The sequence below is a fragment of the Moschus berezovskii genome, chromosome 8 (assembly GCF_049115385.1).
Source record: "Moschus berezovskii isolate FMDL1 chromosome 8, NW_MosBer_1.0, whole genome shotgun sequence".
Classification (NCBI taxonomy): Eukaryota; Metazoa; Chordata; class Mammalia; order Artiodactyla; family Moschidae; genus Moschus; species Moschus berezovskii.
The window spans coordinates 86,468,408-86,490,469 of record NC_142467.1 but is presented as its reverse complement, the minus strand read 5'-3'; the positions used below and the strand labels follow the sequence as shown (position 1 = coordinate 86,490,469).

Below are 22,062 nucleotides of genomic sequence, written 5' to 3'. Positions count from 1 at the left end.
GTCCCCGTGACACAGTCAGCAAATGGCAGGATGGCAGGGCCATGATACAAACACAGGGAGGTCTGGCTCCAGACCCCTTGTGCCTCCCACTGAGTTGTGTTACTTTTACTTTAAAAGGCCCTCTGATTGAAGCAGGTCCCAATTTTAGAATTACACACAGTTAAGTTTTAAGTACTTTTCCCTGAAGAGCTGAAAAACTTTCTATACATACAATCTTGGCAGAATATGATTGAGACACCCTCCCTCCTTGCCAATGCTTCCTTTCAAATCACAGCTCAAGGTCTACATCTCCTTCTAGAAACTTCCCAAAGACATATTCAACGTATTCTCTAATTGTGTTCTCTCATTAGTATTAAATAAGAATTGCTTAACTTCTGACCCATCTTTCTTCCTCAGCTCATTTTCGTGATTTGAAATTATATATTATTATCAATGATCACCATAATGCGTGCTTTTTTGTCTTGCCTCCTTTATTGCATTGCAGACAAAAGGGCAGAGATCAGTCTTTTTTTGTCCCCCACAGTGCTGAGCTGTGAATTCCTTTGTACATTATACCTTATAATGCTAAAAGTCTCATAGAAGAAGAGACGGTGAGGACATTATGGGATATAAAATGGAAGAAAGAATGAGTGGTTCTTGAAGCATGATCCCTGACTGATATCACCCCCTGGAAGGGTGTTAGCAATGTGAATTCTCAGGTCCCACCCAGACCAACTGAATCAGACACTCTGGGAGTGGGGCCAGCAGTCGTGCTTGTCCAGTCAGCCGGGTGACTCTGAAGCTCACTAAAATTCTAGAACCTCTGAATCGGTCTTCTCCCAGAGCACACATTAGGTCAGGCAGTGAGGCTTGCTGTCTTCACTTCATTTCTAGTAACTGTCACTTATCTTAATCTTTGTGCTGCTAGAACTGAGCCATATAAATAGGGCCTGGTGAAACGAGAGAAGAGAAAGAAGCTGCCCACTGTCACTTACAGCACTGTTCCACCTCAGTGTCCTGATATGACATGAGGACAGCAAGCCTAGAACGTGGCAGCTCTTAAGCACGCAGAGGAATTCAGACGTCTAGAGGTCACTGGGTGAAGAAACCCTCCAAAGCCAGGAACCCTGGTGAGCTCAGCTCATCCACGTGCAGGGTAGGGCCATGTCCCCAGGAGTGCCCCCCTGACCCCAACTTTTGGTGAGTCTCGGGTGCCGCTTACTCTGAGTGCAGTAGAGCCCCGTCCAGCCTGGAGTGCATTTGCATTCCCCATCGTAGGCGCTGCAGAAGGCCCCGTTGTGGCAGTTGCATGTGTGGATACAGTTCGGGCCCCAGTGCGCAGGGGGACAAGCTGAAAGCACAGCACAGCATGGAGAGTTCAGTGTGAGTCCCTAGGCTAGCACCCCACAGAGAGGACGGGTCAGCAGTGAGCATCAGGACTGAGAACAACCGTGCTCCACACAGGGCTCAAACCCAGATGGCGATGCCAAAGGCAACAGTGGCCATCATTATGATATGATATTCCTTCACATGCTGCAGACCAAGGTGGGCAGAGCAAACATCATCCCAAATTTACAGAGTTAGTGATTTAACAAACCCACACTGAACACCTAGATATGCCCAGCACCGTGCTAGGTCCAGGGGAGATGGCAGATAACAAGGCAAGGTCCACAGCACCCTATGAAAGCTTGTATTTTTGTAGGGGAGGCAGGCAAACCAATCAGCCAGCCGCCCAGGCAGTCAACCAAAAACATAAGGGCAGTAAGGACTATAAGAAAAAATAAAATAGGGAAATGGGGACAAGAATGATGGGAGCTATTCCTTTATGGAAGGTATCTCTGAGGAGAGGACATTTGAATAGAGATTAGATGGGCAAAATGGTGTGACTTGAGAGAAGTACTCAAGGTCACATAATTCTTGTCTGTGATCTCCAAACCTGCACTTGTCACTCCACTCTAGAGTTGTCCCTAGAGGCTTGTTTTAAACATGAAGATTCCTATTTTCATGTGAGAACAGATTTACTATAAAAACTCTTAACTGGAAGAAGCAGAACATAATCAAACTAAATTATTAGGGGTCATCACCTATCAAAGAGCAACAAGAACCTCAGACAAAGTAAGATTATGGGGTAAAATGATTTGCTTTATATTCATACCAATGCTTCAAGAACATAACTACTTAAAAGAAGGAACACTTACAATTTCTATATGGTTATCCAGTAGGGAACATGGCCCCCAAAAGATAATAAATAAATGTGAAGTAATTTAAAAAAAGAAAAAAATTTCTCCCATAATTGTGTGTACTGTTTTTGCCCAAGAGCAAAGGGAAAACAATAGCTGACACTTGGAGTCTGGAATGAAGCTTTGAATGGCTTCTGAGTACAAGACCCTCATTTTGCAAAGGAAAATCATTTTAGTAAATAAGCATAGTGCTAGCTGTTTAGGTCCTTTCCAAGGCATGAGTTAGACTTAAATACAGTAAGCAGCCTCCAATTAAGATAAATAAATTTATAAAAACTAATAATAATAAAATAATGCAAAAATAGATTTAAATACAGGATCATTGCATAGAACACTTAATGAGGGGGGAAAAGCTACTTAAATTTTTTTAATCTTCTAACTATTCATATATTATTTCTTGATTATTTAAACACTCATATTTTGATCCTAAAGAAATTGAAAACAAACGGAAATACATGGCTGACCAGTTGTTCCCAAACAAGACTTACGTTGAGAGCAGTCACTGCCAATCCACCCTGGGTAACACTGACAAGATCTGTCAATGGGGTTACAGGTTCCATTGTTGGTACAGGTACAAATTCCTGCACAGTTTTTCCCAAATCTGCCACTGGGACACACTGTGAATAAATTATAGGTCAGAAACTCATAATTGCATCTCATCTCACAGAAGCCTAGACTCTTAGGATAGGAAACGACTTTAAAGGTCATCAACCCAGCTGTCCCTCTGGTAAGGTGCTTCCACGCAAGAGCATCCCTCATCCTACACGGGCTCATTTTTGCAAACATCTGAAGCCAAAGACCCTCATTAAGCATCACAATCCAGGAGACATCCCCACACTTTTAGAAATCTTCATTGGCTTCTCGCTCAGGGAATCAAAATCCTTCCTCATATTGATTTCTCATGGAAGGCTGTTTCCAATTAAAACTGAAGAGTAGCACAGCTCAAGGAATGAAGAGATTGTGCTGGACTGGCAAGCCAGCTTTCCCAAAGCTCAAAGCCATATTTACAGAAGCTGCAGACACAGCATACCAGGAGCCGCCGCTAGCTGCAAATGTGTCCTTTGGGAAGCCTGAGGACAGACTGCATGGGGTGCGCTCACCACCACATGTTTCTGCCAAAGTCTGTGCACCCTACCTTCATTGCAGAGGGCGCCTGTGAAGCCAGGCAAGCAGTCACACAGGCCTGTGATGTGGTGGCAGGGCCCACTGCTGTGCACACACTGCGGGCATGTCTGGCTGCAGCGATGCCCATAAAAACCGGGGGAGCAGACTGAAAACAGAAAGGAAATAGTTATCTTCCCTGAGACATGTTTCTCTCATATTCCACATAAGGATCTGGTTCAAGTTTGGGATTTAAAAAAATTTATTTTTAGTGATACTGATAATTTTCCAAGTATAAATCAATGACAAAAGGAATAAGGGCAGTTTTTAATAATGAAAAGAAGCTAGCAAACTCTGAGTTGCTTGAGGGCAAGCAAATGTCTTAGTTCTCTTTATTTTCCCATTTATGGCCCCAATTAGTCTGAAGCTTGGCATAGAGCAGGGGCCTGAAGAATTTTTGTTGAGCAAATAAATGAGAGAAAGAAAATTCTAAATACTAACAAGGCCCAAATAAATACTCACATGTTAATCCTTTATTCTTTAAGAGTCATTACTGGCAATAAATAGATCTACAGTCAGAATTAAAAGATTGTCCCTCCTCAAAATGGTTCAGGTTAATGACTGTGATTGAAAAGTGAAAAAGCAAAATGCTTCATAATTAGGCTCTTCACAAGACATTATTTGGATTTAAGTATAGAAAGATAGCATAGAACTCTTAGTACAAAAAACTAATAATTAAAAAATGGAATAATGTATCTTATAATTAGTCATATATTCATTTTTTATTACATTTACTAAACGACTTAGGGAAATCTTATGGATTCATGCTCTCTAACTCAAAAATTCTATTGACCCATGTCATCAGTCCCCATTTTTACTCTGCAATCCTATTTTCCCCAGAGCACTGGCTTTCAGACTACTAGCAGGATGTATAATTTGCCGCTAGGTTTGGCTGATGTTGACTTCTGGTAATTGAGGTAAGGCCAATGCCAAAATGGCTGAATAAAATAGTTACAGGTCAATGGATTTCTGGAACACCATTTGCAAGGTTTAAGGCAGGATCAAGAAACTGACGATGGTGCCAATGAGGCAATGAAATCACTACTGAGTAGAAATGGCTAGAGCCCCATCTGTCAGGTTAGTCCTGAAGGATGGAAAAAATGAAGCCTGTGGGGCAGGGCTATGGAGCAAGGACAGCTCGGTAAAGGACAGGATGACCTATGCCACTCCTCTCTGCCCTCGACTGCAACAGATCATCTCTATGAATTAATTGCACGATAATAATTTTGTACATGGTGATCTGAGAGGGAAGTTGGGAAGTGCCAGCTAAGGAGACACTTACTTCTCTGACAAGTGGTGCCTCGGAACCCTGGCGCACACTCACAGATGCCATCATCAGGGGAGCAGGAAGCCCCATTTTTACAGTAGCAGGGAAGGGAGCAGTTGGGGCCCCAGCGCCCCTCAGCACACACGCTGTCACAGTGGACACCTGAAACAAGGCACACGGGCAAGGATGAGAGGCTGGGAGGGTGGGTACCTCGGGTGCTAAGTCAGAGACCAGGACCAAGGTCACCATATCAAACCTGAGTTATCATGGGTAGCAGTAAGCAGGGATGATCTAAAACTTAAAATCCACTTATACACAGCAGTTCATCATCATATATTATATCATATATCATGTCACCATAGCATTAAAACAATCCCAGGACTATTCTCTATAGCATCATAAAGGAGAAGGAATAAAAACATCTTTGTTATACTGATTTTTCTTCCTTAGGAGGAGAAAGCAGAGAAGAAGCCCAAGGGCTCTGTCTATTGAAGGCAAAATTTATCAAAAATACTATATGCTTTAGCCCTCAGTGCCTTCCTCCCTTCCCCATTCTTTATTTTTTATAGAAAAGTAGACAAAGCATATAAAGTAAGAAAAAGGTGGTTAAATAATTGTACATAAAGAAAATCTTCCCTTGGAGCAAACAAACATAATCTTAAAATATTCTGAAAATACATTATGCAAGAGAGAAAGATATACTAATCTGTGCTGCCAAATTCCTCTTTAAACATTTAATCCAGCACAGGCAGGATATCACAAATGATGTTACTCATAGCTGTTTTCTAAGTGATTGATTATTGAGAACCCATATGCAGGTATTTAACTGTTAGTTTGGAAACAGAGAAACTTTAGAGTCAGTCACCAGTGAACAAATGCCTAAAAGAAACATAGAGAAGATCCAAAGTTGCAAAATATAAAACTAGGTTTTAGTTCAGATAAATGGAAGTCTACTTTGTAAATTCATATTCGAAATACCATAGAAGTCTCTTTCCTGTAAGTCACAGTACTTCACAACTCAAAGAAATGCTCTCCGTATTGAGAGGCAATAAGAATGAGTTATAATTAGGAGTGAACCAGGGACTGCTGGCCTCCGACCAAGTGAAAACATGGTAAGAACCAGCCCACTCCCACTCCGACGATTCCAGAATGCGAATTCTGCTTGCACTAAGAAGGCTGACAAGTCCATGTTTTGTATTACACTTTTTGCTCTTAAACTGATTAGGAGAAAAGTTACCATGGCCTGAACCTTAATATAGAAGCAGTTCCAAACCCTAATGTGAACACTGTTAATTGGTGGCCAGTCATTTCTACTGAAATAACTCCACTTTTCACTATTCCTGGTTTTCTCCATCTGAAAGTCTTCCGCGTGGTAAAGGCCATTAAGCAGGCATGAAAAAGCACAGGCCTCATTGTGTCTCGCTGGAATTGACAACAGACTGTTATTTCAGCCTGGACTGCTGGCTGAAGAAAGGCGAGCAGGCCTGTTAGAAGACAACTGGGGTTTAAGTGTTCCCCATAGAATTAAATGCAGAATTTTGGTCTACCATGATTTTTTTTTTCCCTTGAGCTCACAAATGTTTGATCTTTCTTGCAAATCTCTTTTGAAAAACTGAGATGGGATTGCAAATGCTCTACTCTCTAAGCACGCTAAAACAGTCCTAAAGTCTAAGCTAGTGTTCTGACTCACAATTACTAGGCAGAAGCAGCAAATAGACTGAGGACCAAACCACTTAGAAAGAGGCTGCAAATGTAAAGTTTGTTTGGCAAACTTGAAAGAAGTACCCACAAAGGTAACCTGTTTCATTCTCTAATTCAAGTTCAGGTTCTGATCATGAGCCAGGACTCCTGTGTTACAGCAGGTAAAATGAGACACTTGCCTCATAGAGACCCAGATAACCCAGGCCATTTTGGTCTGCAGCTACCTGGGCAAATTCCACTTAGGATTTTAGAGAAGTGGAAGCTGAGTGAATATTTGGATAATCTGAAAATCACCCTGAAAATTAATCCTGAGTTTTGACACTGTTTTTCTGGGGTAGGAGTTTGGGGGAGGTAGAGATATAGCCATTTACATGATTTAGTTTATCAGTTACTTAACAGATTTTTACATGACACTTCATAAAATGCAGTTAAAATGGAATGGAATACACTCTAGATCAAAAAGTATACGCTGCTTTTCCACATTAGTGATTATCATGATTTACATATTAATTAGCACATACTCAATTAGAGCATGTTAAGAAAAATGACTCCAGGGTAGATTGGCAAATCAGAATAAAGTGATCCTTTTATTATACTATTTCCTCCTCTGTAATAGGTTTGTCCAGCTGGTTAGCATAACCATCAGTTAAAATCAACTTTATCAAGGTAATTTTCATAGATGTAACAAGGCCCCTGATAAAGCAAGGAGATCCATAACAAAGATAAGCTTTTTTTTCACATAATTTACCCATCATTTCATTTCTGGAGAATCAGGTAATTCTAGAGATCACCTGTCAGGACTTCTTTCTCTAATCACATGAGTACATTTCAACAGAATCGAGCTTACATTTAAATAACTTTTATTTTAGGGCTGCAAAGAGGTCTTTTATTGGCAAGTAAATTTTAACAATTCTATTACCAACTCCCCCTGAAAATTCAATTCCTTTTCTTTTTCTCTATCACTAGTAACAGTCAGTCATCATTTTGCAGATATTAATGCCAAGTCTATTTGGAGACAAATATAAAGCATGTCTCAGTCAGGTGGCCATTCCAGGAAAAAAGGCATGAAGCTATCTTTATCCCTCTTGCTTCACCTTTTTCTCCTATTGCTATTCCTCCCTCTCAGACCTCTGTGCCCTTCTGTTATCTTTTGCTTCATCTTATAGTCAGAAAGGGATAAGATAAATTTATTATTACTGAGGGGTTATCACCTCTAGAAAATGAGTATTTTAGAAAGCATACCTGTTAGACGCCTAAGAAATAAAGCGCTGTGAAATTTAAATCTCTAATGCTGACTGAAATTCAGGAAGTAGCCCTGGATAAGTGCTTTTCTAGGTCACAGTTAGTGTATGGACATTGATGTGCCCTCCATATAAGGCTAAACCTACAGTGAAACTTTCTCCAGGATAGGAATTGTAAGTTTAACTATTTTATGGGGTAAGGTAGGCAGCTGGGTGTTGTGTATGAGTGTGTGTTTTATGCCTTCATTATTTTCATTGATTTCATCTTACTCTTTGCCAACCTTGCTGGAGTCCTATAAGACACCTTTTTGTTTCCTTGTTTGTCAAAGACAGAAAAGAGAATTCAGCTCAGTAAATATTCAAGGGGTCTAGACACTGCTGGCTTGCTAATGACAGGTTCTCTAAGAAAGACCTCCAACTCTAGAGTGACAATGGCCCCAGGAAAGACATATCCAATCCTATCTGGAGATCATGATCAGGGAAGGAAGTAACCTGTGCAGGTGGAGGAGGGTCCCAGGCTAATAGAATGGTGGTGCAAGGCTCAGGCCCTAAGCAGTATGTGTCTATCCTTCAGAAGTCAAAAGTGTTGGGGACAGCTGAAATTGGTGCTGGGAAAAGCAGGAAAGACAGTGAGGCAGCCAGGTAGTGGTCACAAAAGGAAGAGCCAAGGATGCCATGCTACGGAGTATGAGCTTCCTCCTGGGTTAACAGTGAAAAAAATGACAAGGTCTTGAACTAAATCAATGGCACCTAAGGGAGATGAATTCCAGAGAAGGACAGAAGAGAATGCAGATGAAAGACCACTCCCAGTCCATACTCCATCCAGGGTATGATAAGAATTCTCACAGCCCCATGACAGTTGGTGCCTACTATCGCCATGGCAGTGCCCTACACATGAAGGATGCTAAATAAATGTCTCTTGACTGAGTCAATAAGCACAGTTCCTCTTTCCAACATAATATTCAGGACCGTTTTCTAATTGGATGGAGCAACCATACCATTCTTTGTTTCTCTGAAGAAGATATGAGAACATTCAAACCAGGAAGCCCAACATGTTAATATTCTGTATACCTAAAATAAGGACCCTTGCTAGCTAAGGGAGTGGAAATGTCTGCCTTCCTTATTTGGGGCAAGACAGACTTTCAAAAGCTCAGGTCTGTGATTTTAAATGTTAGTTCAGATTATAAAGCAACAGGAGATCTAAAGGATATCTGGAGGAAATTCCTTTGGAATGTTTATCAAAGTATAGATAGAGGCTTTAATATGAGTTACTTTGGGAAACAATTTCCTACACTATTTGGAAGAAGGGACAAAACAGAAAGGGGATATCTTTAAATTTGTAGGATTCTCTGGTTCAGTGGAAGTATTTTTTCCTGATAAATGTTCTAACGCTGATAAGGAGATCTGTGAGGGACTGCTTTTGCCAGGACCAAGGACAAAGAGCTCTTTGATAGCCCTCATGAGTTGCTAGGCAATGGCTGAGTGATCGTGATAAACTTCAGCTAAGCAGCTCTAAAGAAATGCTCATGCATTTAATGCATGATGCATTATGCCTGCGGCCTTCACGTGAAATCAGCATTCACTAGGCATTTGTGATTATGTGAATGCAGTAAATAAATCATTTGGGGTGTTATTATCTCCCCCTCTCAGAGATCTAACCCAAACTCCTGGTCTTGCTTTATTGTTTATATTCCTTATGCCAGTATTGCAATATTTGGGCATCAATGAAAAAGGAAATGATTTCAATTCAATGTCCTGTTCCCAAGCAACCAACTACTAAATATCTATCACAGTGAAGAGTGTGATTTGTTAATAATCACTGGGTTTGGTGATTATAGGAACGAGTAACCGAAGACACTCAGCAACTGAATACTTGGTCATAACACCGTCTCTGTTTTTCTAATCCTCTGGACACCCAAAGCACACAGTAGTGTAGACAAGCAACTCTCTGGCATATCGACCTCTGCCCGCCCAGTGCCTTCCCTGGGAGCTGTGAGCACCTTCCTGCCACCAGGAGCCGGTACTACCTCATCTTCCTGCTCCCAGCACCAAACACTGCAGTTGCATACGAGGTGGAGACACTCAGCAAATGGTTGTTAAATCAAAGTTTTCTCTTTGTATACTATTAATATAAATGTTAAAGGTCCATTAAAAAGGATCTGCTGTTGGTCACCACGTTGAAAACAATCTTGATAAATAAGTAATGTAAATCAGAGATGTTTGCATTTGCAGTGGCAACACTAAACACCAGAAATCATGGTCTGCCTTAGGCTGGACCCAGATAAAAGCAAACACGACAGGATGCTGGGCAGATTGGTAAAGCTGGAAGCTTGGCTTTTTCTGCAGCCTTTCTTTTAGGAAGGTGAGTCCTTCCTTTCACCGACTTTAGGGACCCCATGCTCTGCTTTTAAGCTACTGCCTCTCCCAAGCCCATGTGACAAACAGACACTTAACAAAGCATGTGCTACATTTTCCCACTCCCCTGCCCGCTCCCAATACCTTGAAGGGTCAAATAGTGAGTCATTTGTTTGTTTACTATGACAATTCAGGTATCACAGATCAGTCCCCGGAGTTGAAGCTCCCTTACTCAGCTGGTCAAAGTTGGTGTGTGTAGAGCCACCTAGAAAGGTATCTCTAAGCTCCTCTAGTTTTCTGCCACTGGCTATGAGGCTTTCTGAAATGCTCCCCTGGACTTCAACTTCTTCAGTCGTTCGAATAGCAAGGTAGAGCAGAGGCCAGCCCACAGACGGGTAATCGCCACTACAATTACTGGGGTTACTTTTCAAGTAACAGACACAGCCACCAAGTAAGGCTGTGCAGGTTGTACACTGCACAAAAGCCTTTGGCTAAAGGGCTAAGTCGGAGCATAAATCTAGCTTGTTGCTTTCTACTACCAAGAAGCACACTCTGAGGCATTTCAAACCTTTTCTAAATTTATACAAAAGGTACTTTGTGGGCTGGCAATGGCTCCATCCTTCTCACGCACCCTCCAGATTGTCATTCAGTAGGTCTGAAGTGGGACCAAGAATATACAAGGAGCTCCCAGGTGACAATGATCTTAGCCAGGGTTGGGAACCAGGCTGGAGGCTACTTATCCTCCCAGACAGCTGGAAAGAAATCTTGATTAGCTGTAACACTCAGCAAAGAGGTGATCTGGCTGACTGAAGTCAGAGAGGAAAGGAAGAAGAGAAAAACAGTGGCCTGTATCTACTGTTTTTATGTACTTTACAAAGCATATCACGCCACTACTCTGGAAACACACATACACATAGACCTAGTTATATTTATAGAATTCAGAATAATGATTTTGAAAAGTCATCTCACTTATTAGTGTGTGTGTGTGTAACAGAGGTGTGGGAGATGGAGCCCAGGATGCAAGGATGTTTCATTCTTCTCTCTCTCTCTCTTTTTTTTTTACTGCAATCTGCCTCTGTTTGATAAAGTAACCTATTGGCTAAACACATCAATAAATTAAGGTTTTAATTAACAGCATATAATAAAAGTGTATGTCTCTTCTTTTGAAAAATGGTACATTTCTTTTGAAAATAGTATCTGGGATGTCAGATGCAACTTGTGGTCAGTATTTATGGTAGTACATTTTGAAGACTTATTTTATGACTAGGTAAAATGGGACAATCAATTATAGTATAAATACATAAAAGTCTCATTTCCTTTAAGAAAAAAAAAGGACCGTCAAACATTAGAAAAGGGAATGAAGTTACAAGGGTGGTGAATGAGCACCTTGGTGAGAAAGCAAGCTGACTTCCTCTGTGTATCACGTTAGTGCCTGACTTCCTCCGTGTAGGTATGTCCATTTGTTTGTAAGGAGGGATAAAGCTCTTCTGACCCTTTTTTTTTTTTTTTAATTTCCACACTCCTAGGCCAGATCAGTCTCTCCTCAGTGTCCTCAGTGGCCGAGCACTGTTGGTGTCTCTACAGATCAAATCTCGATAATTTAGTCAAGGGAAGAGTCCAGGTTCCCGAGTTAAGATTTCACGGATTCTGTCACAAAAGCCTTGCTTTGATCCCACATATTTGCTGCCCTCCCTGGCGATTCTCTGCGTATCACGGACAGCAAACTCCACAGCAAGGAGAAAGGAAACAGAAGCACTTGCTTCCCTGAATTGAGGTTATTTATTTTGCCCCAAACCTGATATCGAAATGAAAAGCAAAGTTTTTATTTCAAAATGTCCTCATGAGGTACTCATTCAAAACAAGTTTGTGATGAAAAATGATAAGTCTACCCAATGTTGGCAATGAAGTAATACAGAGTCTACTTTTCTTTTAGAAAAACAAGGCAATCCTTGATCCAACTAGGGTGTTTTTCAAAACTTCAGGAATTTTCTTTTCCTATATACACATTTGCTTATACAAGTGCGTTCTGTGAGTGTGGGGGATGACCCCTCTAAACAACGTCTCCCAGCAACCTTAGATACTTAACAGACCAAGAGTCCACACAGAAGACCCAGAGAAGTAGGACACTGGAGCCATGAAGCAAAGAGATGGTGAGCAACAAGTGATAGGACAATGAAGCAGCAAGACTTCCTCCCCTTTGGAGAAGCAGACCAGTCACAGATGGACAGAGGATTATAAGATTATGCCGTGTGACAAAGCCACGGCATTCCTGCAGGAGCTCCACAGGTCTAAGGCCAGATGGGATCATTTGTCTTACCCCATGACCCAGACTATGGAATGCAACTAACACATTTTCTGGCTGGCTGCAGGCCAAATCATATCTCCTGCTTTTCTCATGTATACAAGAGCATGCTTTTCACAAGCTGGTTCTAAACCATCAAAGCAGGTGGATACTTGATCAATGACTGGTGGGTCCAGGAACATGTCACATTTCCTCTACATTCATAAGACAAAAGTAGCCTTGGTGGAGTATGGCCCAAAACAAATGATGTGGCTTCTCTATTAGAAAAGCCCTGAATATGCCAGGGGGTTAAAAATGCTATTTGCTTCACTGTGGTCATTGAGAACTTATTAGTGGTCCCTCCATTTGAGAGCTTCAGGAACCCTTGCGAAGTCACAAAATCTGGTTTAATTCCTATGTATTGATCGTTTTAACATGTAGTAACCGAGAACCAAGTAGAAACATGGGAAAGTGGAATTTCATACTGTAGAGTTAGAGTTATCTCAGTCTTTGCAAGTCAAGGAGGAGCTGGGGGACCATGGAGTCCATGTTTCAGTGGGTAGCTCCTAGTGACAGAAAATAAAGTTTATTACACAAGCCTTGACCTGTTCCCAAGGTAGCTCTCAGACACTAGAAATCAAACACAAGACAGTTTGTCTCAGTTTGTCAGAAGCCTAAGAAGCTCTCAACAAATTGCAAAGGGCTGAGAGACACCACTCCAGAGGTTACCAATGGCATCCTATGTTCAAAGATCTGAAGACTTAATATTGTTAAGTTGGCACTATTCCTGTCATGGATATATAGACTCAACCCTCTTTAAATTTCTACCTGGTTTCTTTGCAGGAATTAATATGCTGATCTGAAAACACAAAGGGAAATTCAAGGAACCCAGGCTAGCCAAACAATCCTGAAAAAGACCAAAGTTGACTCACACTTTCCAATTTTAAAATTTTCTACAAAGTTACAGCAATCAAAACAGTATGTTACTTACATAAGGATAGACATATTTGTCAATGGAATAAAACTGAGAGCTCAGAAATAAATCAGTCACATTTATGGTCAACTGATTTCTGACAAGGTTATCAAGACAATACAGTGGGGGAAAGAATGCTCTTCTCATCAAATGGTGCTAGGACAACAGGATTTTGACATAAACAATGGATGAATTTGGACCCTGATGCATACCACATGCAAAAACAAACTCAAAATGTATCAAAGACTTAAATGTAAAAGCTAAAATCATAAAACTCTAAGAATACAGAGGCATGTCTGTTATCTAGGACTGGGCAATGATTTCTTAGACACCAAAAGTACAAGCAACAAACGAAAAAGTAGATAAACTGAACTTTATAAATATAAAACCTTTTTGGTGGCAAAAGACATCATCAAGAAAGTTAAAAATAACTCACAGAGGAAAAATATTTGCAACATATATATGAAAAGGACATAGAGCTAGGGGACAAAGAGACATTACAACTCAATAAAAATAAGACAAATAAGCCACATTAAAAAATGAGCAAAAGAAGACGTTTCTACAAACAAGATACACAGATGGCCAATAAACACATGAAAAGATGCTCAACATCATTACTTATTGAGAGAATGGAAATCAAAAACACAATGAGATAATAAGACTTCATACCCACCAGGATGGCTATGATCAAAAAAGATAGATAAATAACAAGTGTGGTGGGGAGTAGAAATCTCATACAGTGCTGGTAGGAGTGCAAAATTGTGCAGATGCTTTGGAAAACAAGTGTAGTAGTTCTTGAAAAGGTTAAGCTTAGAGTTACCATACAACCCAGCAATTTCACTCCTAAGTATATACCAAAAATATATACATCCACACAAAAATTGTACATGAATAATAGCATTTTTTATAATATCCAATGAGGTGAAAACAATCCCAATATTTATCAATGGGTAAATATTGATATTAAAAATTATCAACTGATGAGTGGGTAAATTAAACATGGTCTATCCAAGCAATGGAATATTATTTGGCAGTCAAAATGAATGAAGTACTGATATACACTCCAATATGGATGAACCTTAAAAACATACACTAACAGAAGGAATCCAGATACAAAACACCACATATAGGCAAGTTTTCGGAAACAGACAGTGGTTGCCTAGGGTAGGGCAAAGGGGGTGGGGCCGTGAATTGGGAGTAAATGATGAGTGACTGCTAATAAGTAGTAATGGGGTTTTGGGAGGGACAATGAACATTTTCTAAAATTGATAGGGGTGATAACTGTACAATTCTCTGACGATACTAAAAACTATTGAATTCTACACTTTAAGTAGATTAATTCTATGATATGAGAGTCTGTCTATCTATTTACCTATCTATATACCTGTCTACCTATCTATAAAGAAGTTGCTAGGTATCTGCACTGATAGTTAAACCTTACCTGAAGGCTCAAGAGAACTGCCATTGCATGATTCAACAAGAAGTCATCCCTGGATTATAGATTAATTGTTGCTGTTTTTCAGTCGCTAAGTCATGTCTGACTCTTAGCGATCCCACAGACTGTAGCCCAACAGGTTCCTCTGTCCATCAGATTTCCCAGGCAAGAATACTGGAGTGGGTTGCCATTTCCTCCTCCAGGGTATCTTCCTGGATCAGGGATTGGACGCATGTCTCCTGCATTGACAGGCAGATTCTTTACCACTGAGCCACCAGGGAAGCCCACAGATTAATTAGGCCTAGCAGTAATGTTTTGAGGGTAAAAATTTATCACCTTACTGAAGACATTACCATATTTTCATTTTTTTTTTTTTTGGAAAGATTGACCTGTGGGTGTTTCTCTGAGGTAGCAAGGAACAGCACTAGGTACAAATTGGCATGTTTCCCATTTCAAGCAGCAGCCTGTGGCTCTCACCTGACCATCCGGGGAGGCAGCGGCAGTGACCCGTGGTGGGGTGGCAGCCATCCGCATGGCTGCAGTCACAACGCTCAGCACAGCTCAGCCCATAAGTGCCATCCTACATGGAAGACAGCAGTGAGGGATGGGAATCCCACAGTGGGCGACCGCAGTCAGCCATTTAACAAATAGCACCCTCCCCTCCCAAACACCTCTCAGCAGCATGCATTACAATCACCTCTTCCCATGTCTTGCTGGCTCCTAAAATATTGACTGCAAGGGGTTAGTGTTTTCAAAACTCTCAAACCTTAGTTTACGTCTAGCATACAAATGGTGAAACCAACTACATCAATATGCTGGTGCGCATACGTGCAAAGATAGGCAAACATGCCAATTCATTAAAAGAATCTTCATCTTATTGTGAGCCATAACTCAACATAAAAATATTGTCTTTTTGTTCCTAAAGATTTTTATAAAATAGTTCAGTACTCCTTACAGGGTATATTTTTTCCCACTGAGGTACAATTCACATATGTTACATAAGTTTCAGGGGTAAAACATAATGATTTGATATTTATATATATTGTGAAATGATTACCACAATAAGTTTAGTTAATATCCATCCCCACACATAATCCCAGATTTTTTTTCTCACACAGAACGTTCTATTTGTTAGTGAAAAAATAAGACTGATCCACATAAAGAAGCCCTATCTGATTAACCTTAAAAAAAAAGTGTTAGTCGCTCAGTCGTGCCCAACTCTTTGCGATCCCATGGACTGCAGCCCACCAGGCTCCTCTGTCTAGGAGATTTTCCAGGCAAGGATACTGGAGTGGGTTGCCATTTCCTTCTCCAAGGGAATCTTCCCAACCCAGGGATCGAACCCAGGTCTCCTGCACTGCAGGCAAATTCTTTACCGACTGAGCTACAACAAATTAACTTATTTACAAAACAGAAGCAGAATCACAGATATAGAAAACAAACTTGTGGTTACCAGGGGGTAAGGGGAGAGGGGAGGGATAAATTGGGAGATAGGGACTGACAAATACATACTTCTAAACATAAACTAGATAACTAATAAGGACCTACTATTTAGCACAGGGAACTCTACTTAGCACTCTGTAATGACCTATATGGCAAAGAGTCTTAAAAAAAATAAAGGAGAGTAGCTATATGTATATGTACAATTGATTCACTTTGCTGGAGACCTAAAATTAACATAATGTTATATATTAACTATACTCTAATAACGTTTTTTTAAAAGAAGCCCTAAAATTTAAAAAACAACATAGTTCTAACTGAATTAAGATCATGTCCATAAATTGCCAGTGAGATACACAGAACTCTAAGGAAAAACGAATACTTTTTGTCACTTTTTCCTAATTAGCATCCTCTCTCCCATGATGACATCTGAACAACAGGAAGCATTCTGATTCGAGCTCCTAAGCAGGGGTGGACTGTGTGCTGGCACACCCTCCCCTTCATCCCGTCCCAGACCTTAATACTTTCACATGCACATCTGCGTTGGTGGTCCAGCGGAGATGAGACTCTTCACGGACGTGATCATTTAGTTTGTGGGAGAGGAATGAAAGCTCCACATTAACAAGCCCTGATCTTTCATGCCAGGTCCTGAGGAACTGAGGGAGGACACTGCAAACCTCCCACAGCACCAAGCACTAAGGAAAACAGGGGCTGTGAAATTACCAACAGGGAGGCACCCCGAACCAGCATTCAACAGGTGCATGCATGCTCAGTCACTCAGTTGTATCTGACTCTTTACAACTCCATGGACTGTAGCCCTCCAGGTTTCTCTGTTCATGGGATTTCCCAGGCAAGAATACTGGAGTGGGTTGCCATTTTAGTAGGTGTTAAATGGCATATTCATTTGTCTAGTAATTATTGAGATAAAACATTTTTTTAAATTAAGTTCTACTAATGTTTGCCCATGCTTATAGGACTTAGCTTTGTCATAATATGAGCTACTAAAAACCATTTCCAGCCTTGGCTGATTTACTAATGCATCTAGTAACATGCCAAAAAACAGACAAGATGGTGTAGATTTGCTTTGTCTACACTTAGACTCATGTAAGTGAAAGGTGATCTTTAAGCCCATCTCAGAGCACTGATAATCTGCTCACTGGCGGATGACAGGAGGCAAAACTGACAAAACTGTGTCCTAGGGGTTTGGAGGGCACGGAGTAGCACCCCGGGCTCCCTAGCTGGGAAATGGGTTGCACTTAATGAGGAGGAAGCACAGGGAGAAAAGCGCTCTGTGGAAGGGCCCCCTGGAGCTACCCAGTTCAGGGGATCATGGTGTCACTTCATCATCACGTGATCCCCAGGAGGCACAGCATGGACAGAATGCTTAATGGCTCAGGAGAAAATAACTGCCCAGGGAGAGAAAGCTACGGAATAGCGGGAAGGAAACTGGCCCCATACTTTAGAGGGAGAAAGTTAAATGGGCTGTTACTACTCAATGAACTGTCCATTGCCCACTCTTACTGGCCTGCGGCAGACTCAGTACGGGGTCGGGGGCATATCTCCAAAGTAGGTGAAGCGGGTGGGGGGAGTCGGCAATGAACCATGGAAATCTATGGAGATCTGGGTGACTCCAGAGATATTTGTGCTGAAAGACGGCTGTTTCCAAACCTTTCACCACCTCACTGAACCCTTCTGTGACACCATCACTACCCCCCTTTCAATGCCCTGCCACTTTCCACCCCAAAGGCTGGGGGATTTCCATTATAATGGAAACGCAACATTTGGAGAGTTGACAGGCATACACTGGAGGTTTGACAAATACTGATGACTGGTTGCCATGAAGAGATGGGTATATTAGAACAGAGAAAACAGAGGGGAGAGGTGGGAGGAACTAGGAGAGAGGATAAAAAGGGATTCTCACAAAGCTGCCTAACCAATTTCCGTATCTTTCCCTCTTCTTACCCTGTATCCAACCTGCGTTCAAACATCTCAGTTCTTCTACAGTGACTCTAGTTTGGTTCCCAAAAAGGGACTTTAAATCACGAAGTCAGCAAAAAATGAGCTAAGGCTCTGCCATCGGATCCTCCCGGCCCTCCCAGCTGAGCCATACCTGGCAGGGAAATTCACATTTCTCCCCGCGCCATCCAGGAGCACAGGTGCAGGTCCCGTCCAGGGTGTTGCAGGCTCCGCCGTTGAGGCACTGGCATGTTAAGTTGCAGCCAAAGCCCCATGTGCCACTGGGGCAGCTGATGGAGCAGTCCACCCCGTGCCAGCCTGCCAGGACGAGAGTGCCAGGGCACGTGAACAGACAAAGGCAGCACGGAGCCGGCCAGCCTCTCCCAGCCACACTTCCCTTTAGAAACACCGTGGAGGTGGGCAGCAGCGCCCCTGCCCTAGCGCAGGCATCATGGCTCTGCCGCATAAAGCCTTTCTCAGAACTGAACCAGAGCACCAGCACAGCTGTCAAGTAAGAAGCACTACTGGACTACTAGGGGAAAAGAGACAAGGTGGGGGTACCTCACTATCTAACACGCAGAGATGCACACTGCGGGGTGCGGAGTTTTGTGCAGGTCAGGAAATACAATATTTATGGGAAGGAAAAGGAAAGTACGTGTGAAAGAACATCCCCATCTTTAAAGCAGGACCCCATGAACCATGAACAGTGAGTGTCCACAACCCTGGCTGCTGCAGAAACTATGGATAAAGATGCTCTGGCCCCCATATACAATCAGGTGCTTGACTGCATCTCTTGTCAGGACTCCAGGCCAATCAATTTAGGGGCACAGACACAGGTCTGCTTGCTTACTCTTCCCCAAAGCACAGAGACTCACAGATTTTGGAGCTGGCAGCAACTTCAGAGATCATCTCTTGGGAGCCTCTCCCCTTGACTCTGGAAAGCAGGAGAGCCCCTCCCGGGTAAGGGGGTTTGCTGAGTCCAGGCACTGTATTTTGGCAAAGCTGGAGCTAGAATCCTGGTCAAGGTTTCTTTGCTGTGTCTTTAGGAGCTAACAGGACTGGGATCAGATAACAGACTCATTCACCCACTCACCTGCGTTGCAAGTACAAGATCCATCCACAGGAGAGCAGACGGCGTCATTTTTACAGCTGCAGAGCGAGGAACAGTTTATCCCATAGGTCCCCAGAGGGCATGGGATGGAGCAGTCAATTCCCTGGACAAGTGCAAATAGGAAAATGCGTGCAGTTTGACCACCTGAAATAGGGCCAACAGAAATATACTAAAACATATCTTGGCTGTACTGATTATACTCTCTCTCTCATTTTAACACATTGTATTTTTTAAAAGAGTTTTCTAACTATACAGATGTACAAACTGTACAGATCCAAGGGCAATGCCAGCTGGCCTATATTTAGGATACAAGTATTGAATATGACCCCCAAAACCCTGCTGCCTTCATTACTTTTCCTGGGTAGCAAATACAAAATCCTCTGTCCTTGCTCATTTAAGTTGATATAGAACAACAAACTGCAGCTGTAAAATTATTGTCTGTAAATAAACATAAATATGAACTATACACTAAATTGCAATGATTCCTAGACTGCTTTATATAATATTTAATATGATCAGTAAGTAAGGCAAAGAAACAGAATACATTTAGCCTGCAGCATGATTCAACTTATTATCTGACAGGGAGCATTAAGCACAGAAGTTGGTCACCGAAGGTGACTGGAGGTCACCTCCTTTAAAAGCAGAAGAGACAAAGAGACTCTTAAGGCTAATTCAAGGGCTCAACCATAGCACTGTGACCCAGGTTAGAAAACCCTGTAAAGATCTCAGCTCTGAGACTTTGTGACCCACTCATTCTATATTATATGCTCTGGAATAGTCATTAACATTCTTCACAGTTTAATGTTCTCTTTAAAATGGAAGAAAATAATTCAAGAGCAGCCCATTTTCCTTTAAAACAAAAATTACTAATTTGTGGCTAAGAAATCCTAGAAACTAGCAAAATTCTGCTTTATGACGTTATAGGCATATTTGAAAGGTCTAGATTCTCAAAAGGACTGAAAAACTTACATACTACTAATCCTTGGCTGTTAATACATAATAAATGCTAACTATGCCTTCAAATTGCATGGAACTAAAACATAAACTGTGGACAATAAAACACATCCTATTTGGAAAAGTAATTTCTTTGCTGCCTATAAATTATCGACATGATGAGATAATTACATAGTTACATAAGGAATAATTAAAATACGTCTTACTTCATGATATATATTAATTAAATTATTAAATATTAATGCCACTTTAGAGTTTTACCAGCTTGCCCAGGCATCATTCTCAAGTAATTACTTATATCTCTTATTATATTTTATCTGTTTTCTTCCTTGTTAACGATGCGATTGGTTTTTAGCACATTCGCTGGACTTCAGAGAAAGGTCATATAAATCATGGTATCAATGTGCTCCGAGTTGCGCCTCTCCTCTCCTACTTCTGCAGAAGCAGCCCAAGCCACTCACTTTGAATCCTGGGGCACAGATGCATTTTCCTGTCACACTGTCACAGTCAGCCCCGTTCTGGCAGCTGCAGATCTGTTGGCAAGCTTCCCCATAGAATCCAGGAGAACACGTCTCATTACAGTAGAGTCCCGACCAGCCTGGCTTGCAGGCACACTCTCCAGACATGGGGTGACAGCTGAGGGATGTGGATGAAAAGAGCAAGTCACTCCCGGGTAAACATGACACCCAAGGCTTGTGCAAATGTTGCTCTAGCCATGATCACGAAATGTGTTGGTAATTCCATACACAACAATTTAAACTTCATTCTCAGGCTTGATATGGTTTAATTAATCGGCTGAAACCTGACTGGTACCACAAATGTTGCATGAAATCAGCATCATGCTCTAGCAGGATGACTCTTGTAACTGTGTCCCTTTGTCTGAAATCCATTTTAATTTTTTGTCAAGTGAAAGCACTAATATGAAAAGAGGTTAGCTAGATAAGACGATCTGAAGAACTCCATCCAATGAACACCACCAAGTCAGTTAGCAAGGGTCATGTCCAAGGAACCCCAGAAGTAGTGACCTTTTCAGCCTAGCCTACTTCTCTCAGCTCCCCATACCTGATGGCGGAGCAGCTGTCTCTACCTGAAACGGCAGCCACATTGATGGGCCAGGCAGCCAGCTGTCATTCCACAGCAAATGGACACATCAGCTGTGCTGAGGCACGGGTTAAAGAGGCTCACACAATAGGGTGCTCTGTATCACTCAAAACACATGTGCTTCTCGCCAAAGGAAAATCTGAACAGTCAAACCAGCTCTGCTCACAACTGGAAGACTGTTGAAGATGGCCTTCCTCCCCTAATGGAGATAAAACCCTCCCCTTAACTTGGGCCGTAACAAAACCCACTGTCTCATCTAGACATCTGCTAAATGACCTCTCACCAGAGGACTGTTCACAGATTTCCTGTAAAGAACCATGACCTGGAAGGGATAAGCACTGAGACTGTAAAATTCCAGCTCTCCCACAACCTGGCCAACCACAGTGAAAGCACATAGCCTCCCTGGGCCTGACATCCTAATCTGTCAAAGAGGGTCTCGCCACACCTCATAATCTCCTTTCCTGTCTTTTTCTTAAAGAAAATGGCTGTGAGCTAGACAGTTTGCTACTCATTTTCAGAAATTTATTTAAATATGCCTTTGGACCCCTGTTGCAACTAAGTGCCCATAAACAAAGGCTTAGGCATCCATCACAAGCATGACTCAGGAAACATGGAAGGAAGGAATATCCAAGCACAACCCTATATATCAGGTGGTTTCTTGGGTATAGAAGATTTGGATTCCAAAAACAAGGTCTGAATCTCAAATCTACTTAGAATTACTCAGATCTATTTATTTGGTACTTATCCTTGGGCAAAACACCGAACATCTCCATGGCTTCTCAAACTTAACGCATCAAACACGGAGCCTGGCTCTCTCCTTTCTTCATTCCTCACAAAGGGTTTCCTCTCCGTTACTTCCCACTAAAG

At 41.8% G+C, this 22,062-nt stretch overlaps 1 protein-coding gene across 2 annotated transcripts in view; it reads right to left on the bottom strand.

The window, feature by feature from the left end:
• The window catches only part of MEGF10 (multiple EGF like domains 10), a 187,809-nt gene that overhangs the window by 22,848 nt on the left and 142,899 nt on the right, over window positions 1-22,062 (bottom strand). For both annotated transcript variants that reach the window (XM_055430492.2, XM_055430495.2), the window contains exons 10-17: window positions 20,556-20,730; window positions 19,123-19,243; window positions 18,184-18,347; window positions 15,111-15,213; window positions 4,663-4,809; window positions 3,355-3,489; window positions 2,708-2,836; window positions 1,202-1,330 (exon numbers count right to left, since the gene is read on the bottom strand). In XM_055430492.2, coding sequence (XP_055286467.2) covers window positions 1,202-1,330; window positions 2,708-2,836; window positions 3,355-3,489; window positions 4,663-4,809; window positions 15,111-15,213; window positions 18,184-18,347; window positions 19,123-19,243; window positions 20,556-20,730 — 1,103 coding nt within the window. The remainder of the gene's footprint in view (window positions 1-1,201; window positions 1,331-2,707; window positions 2,837-3,354; window positions 3,490-4,662; window positions 4,810-15,110; window positions 15,214-18,183; window positions 18,348-19,122; window positions 19,244-20,555; window positions 20,731-22,062) is intronic.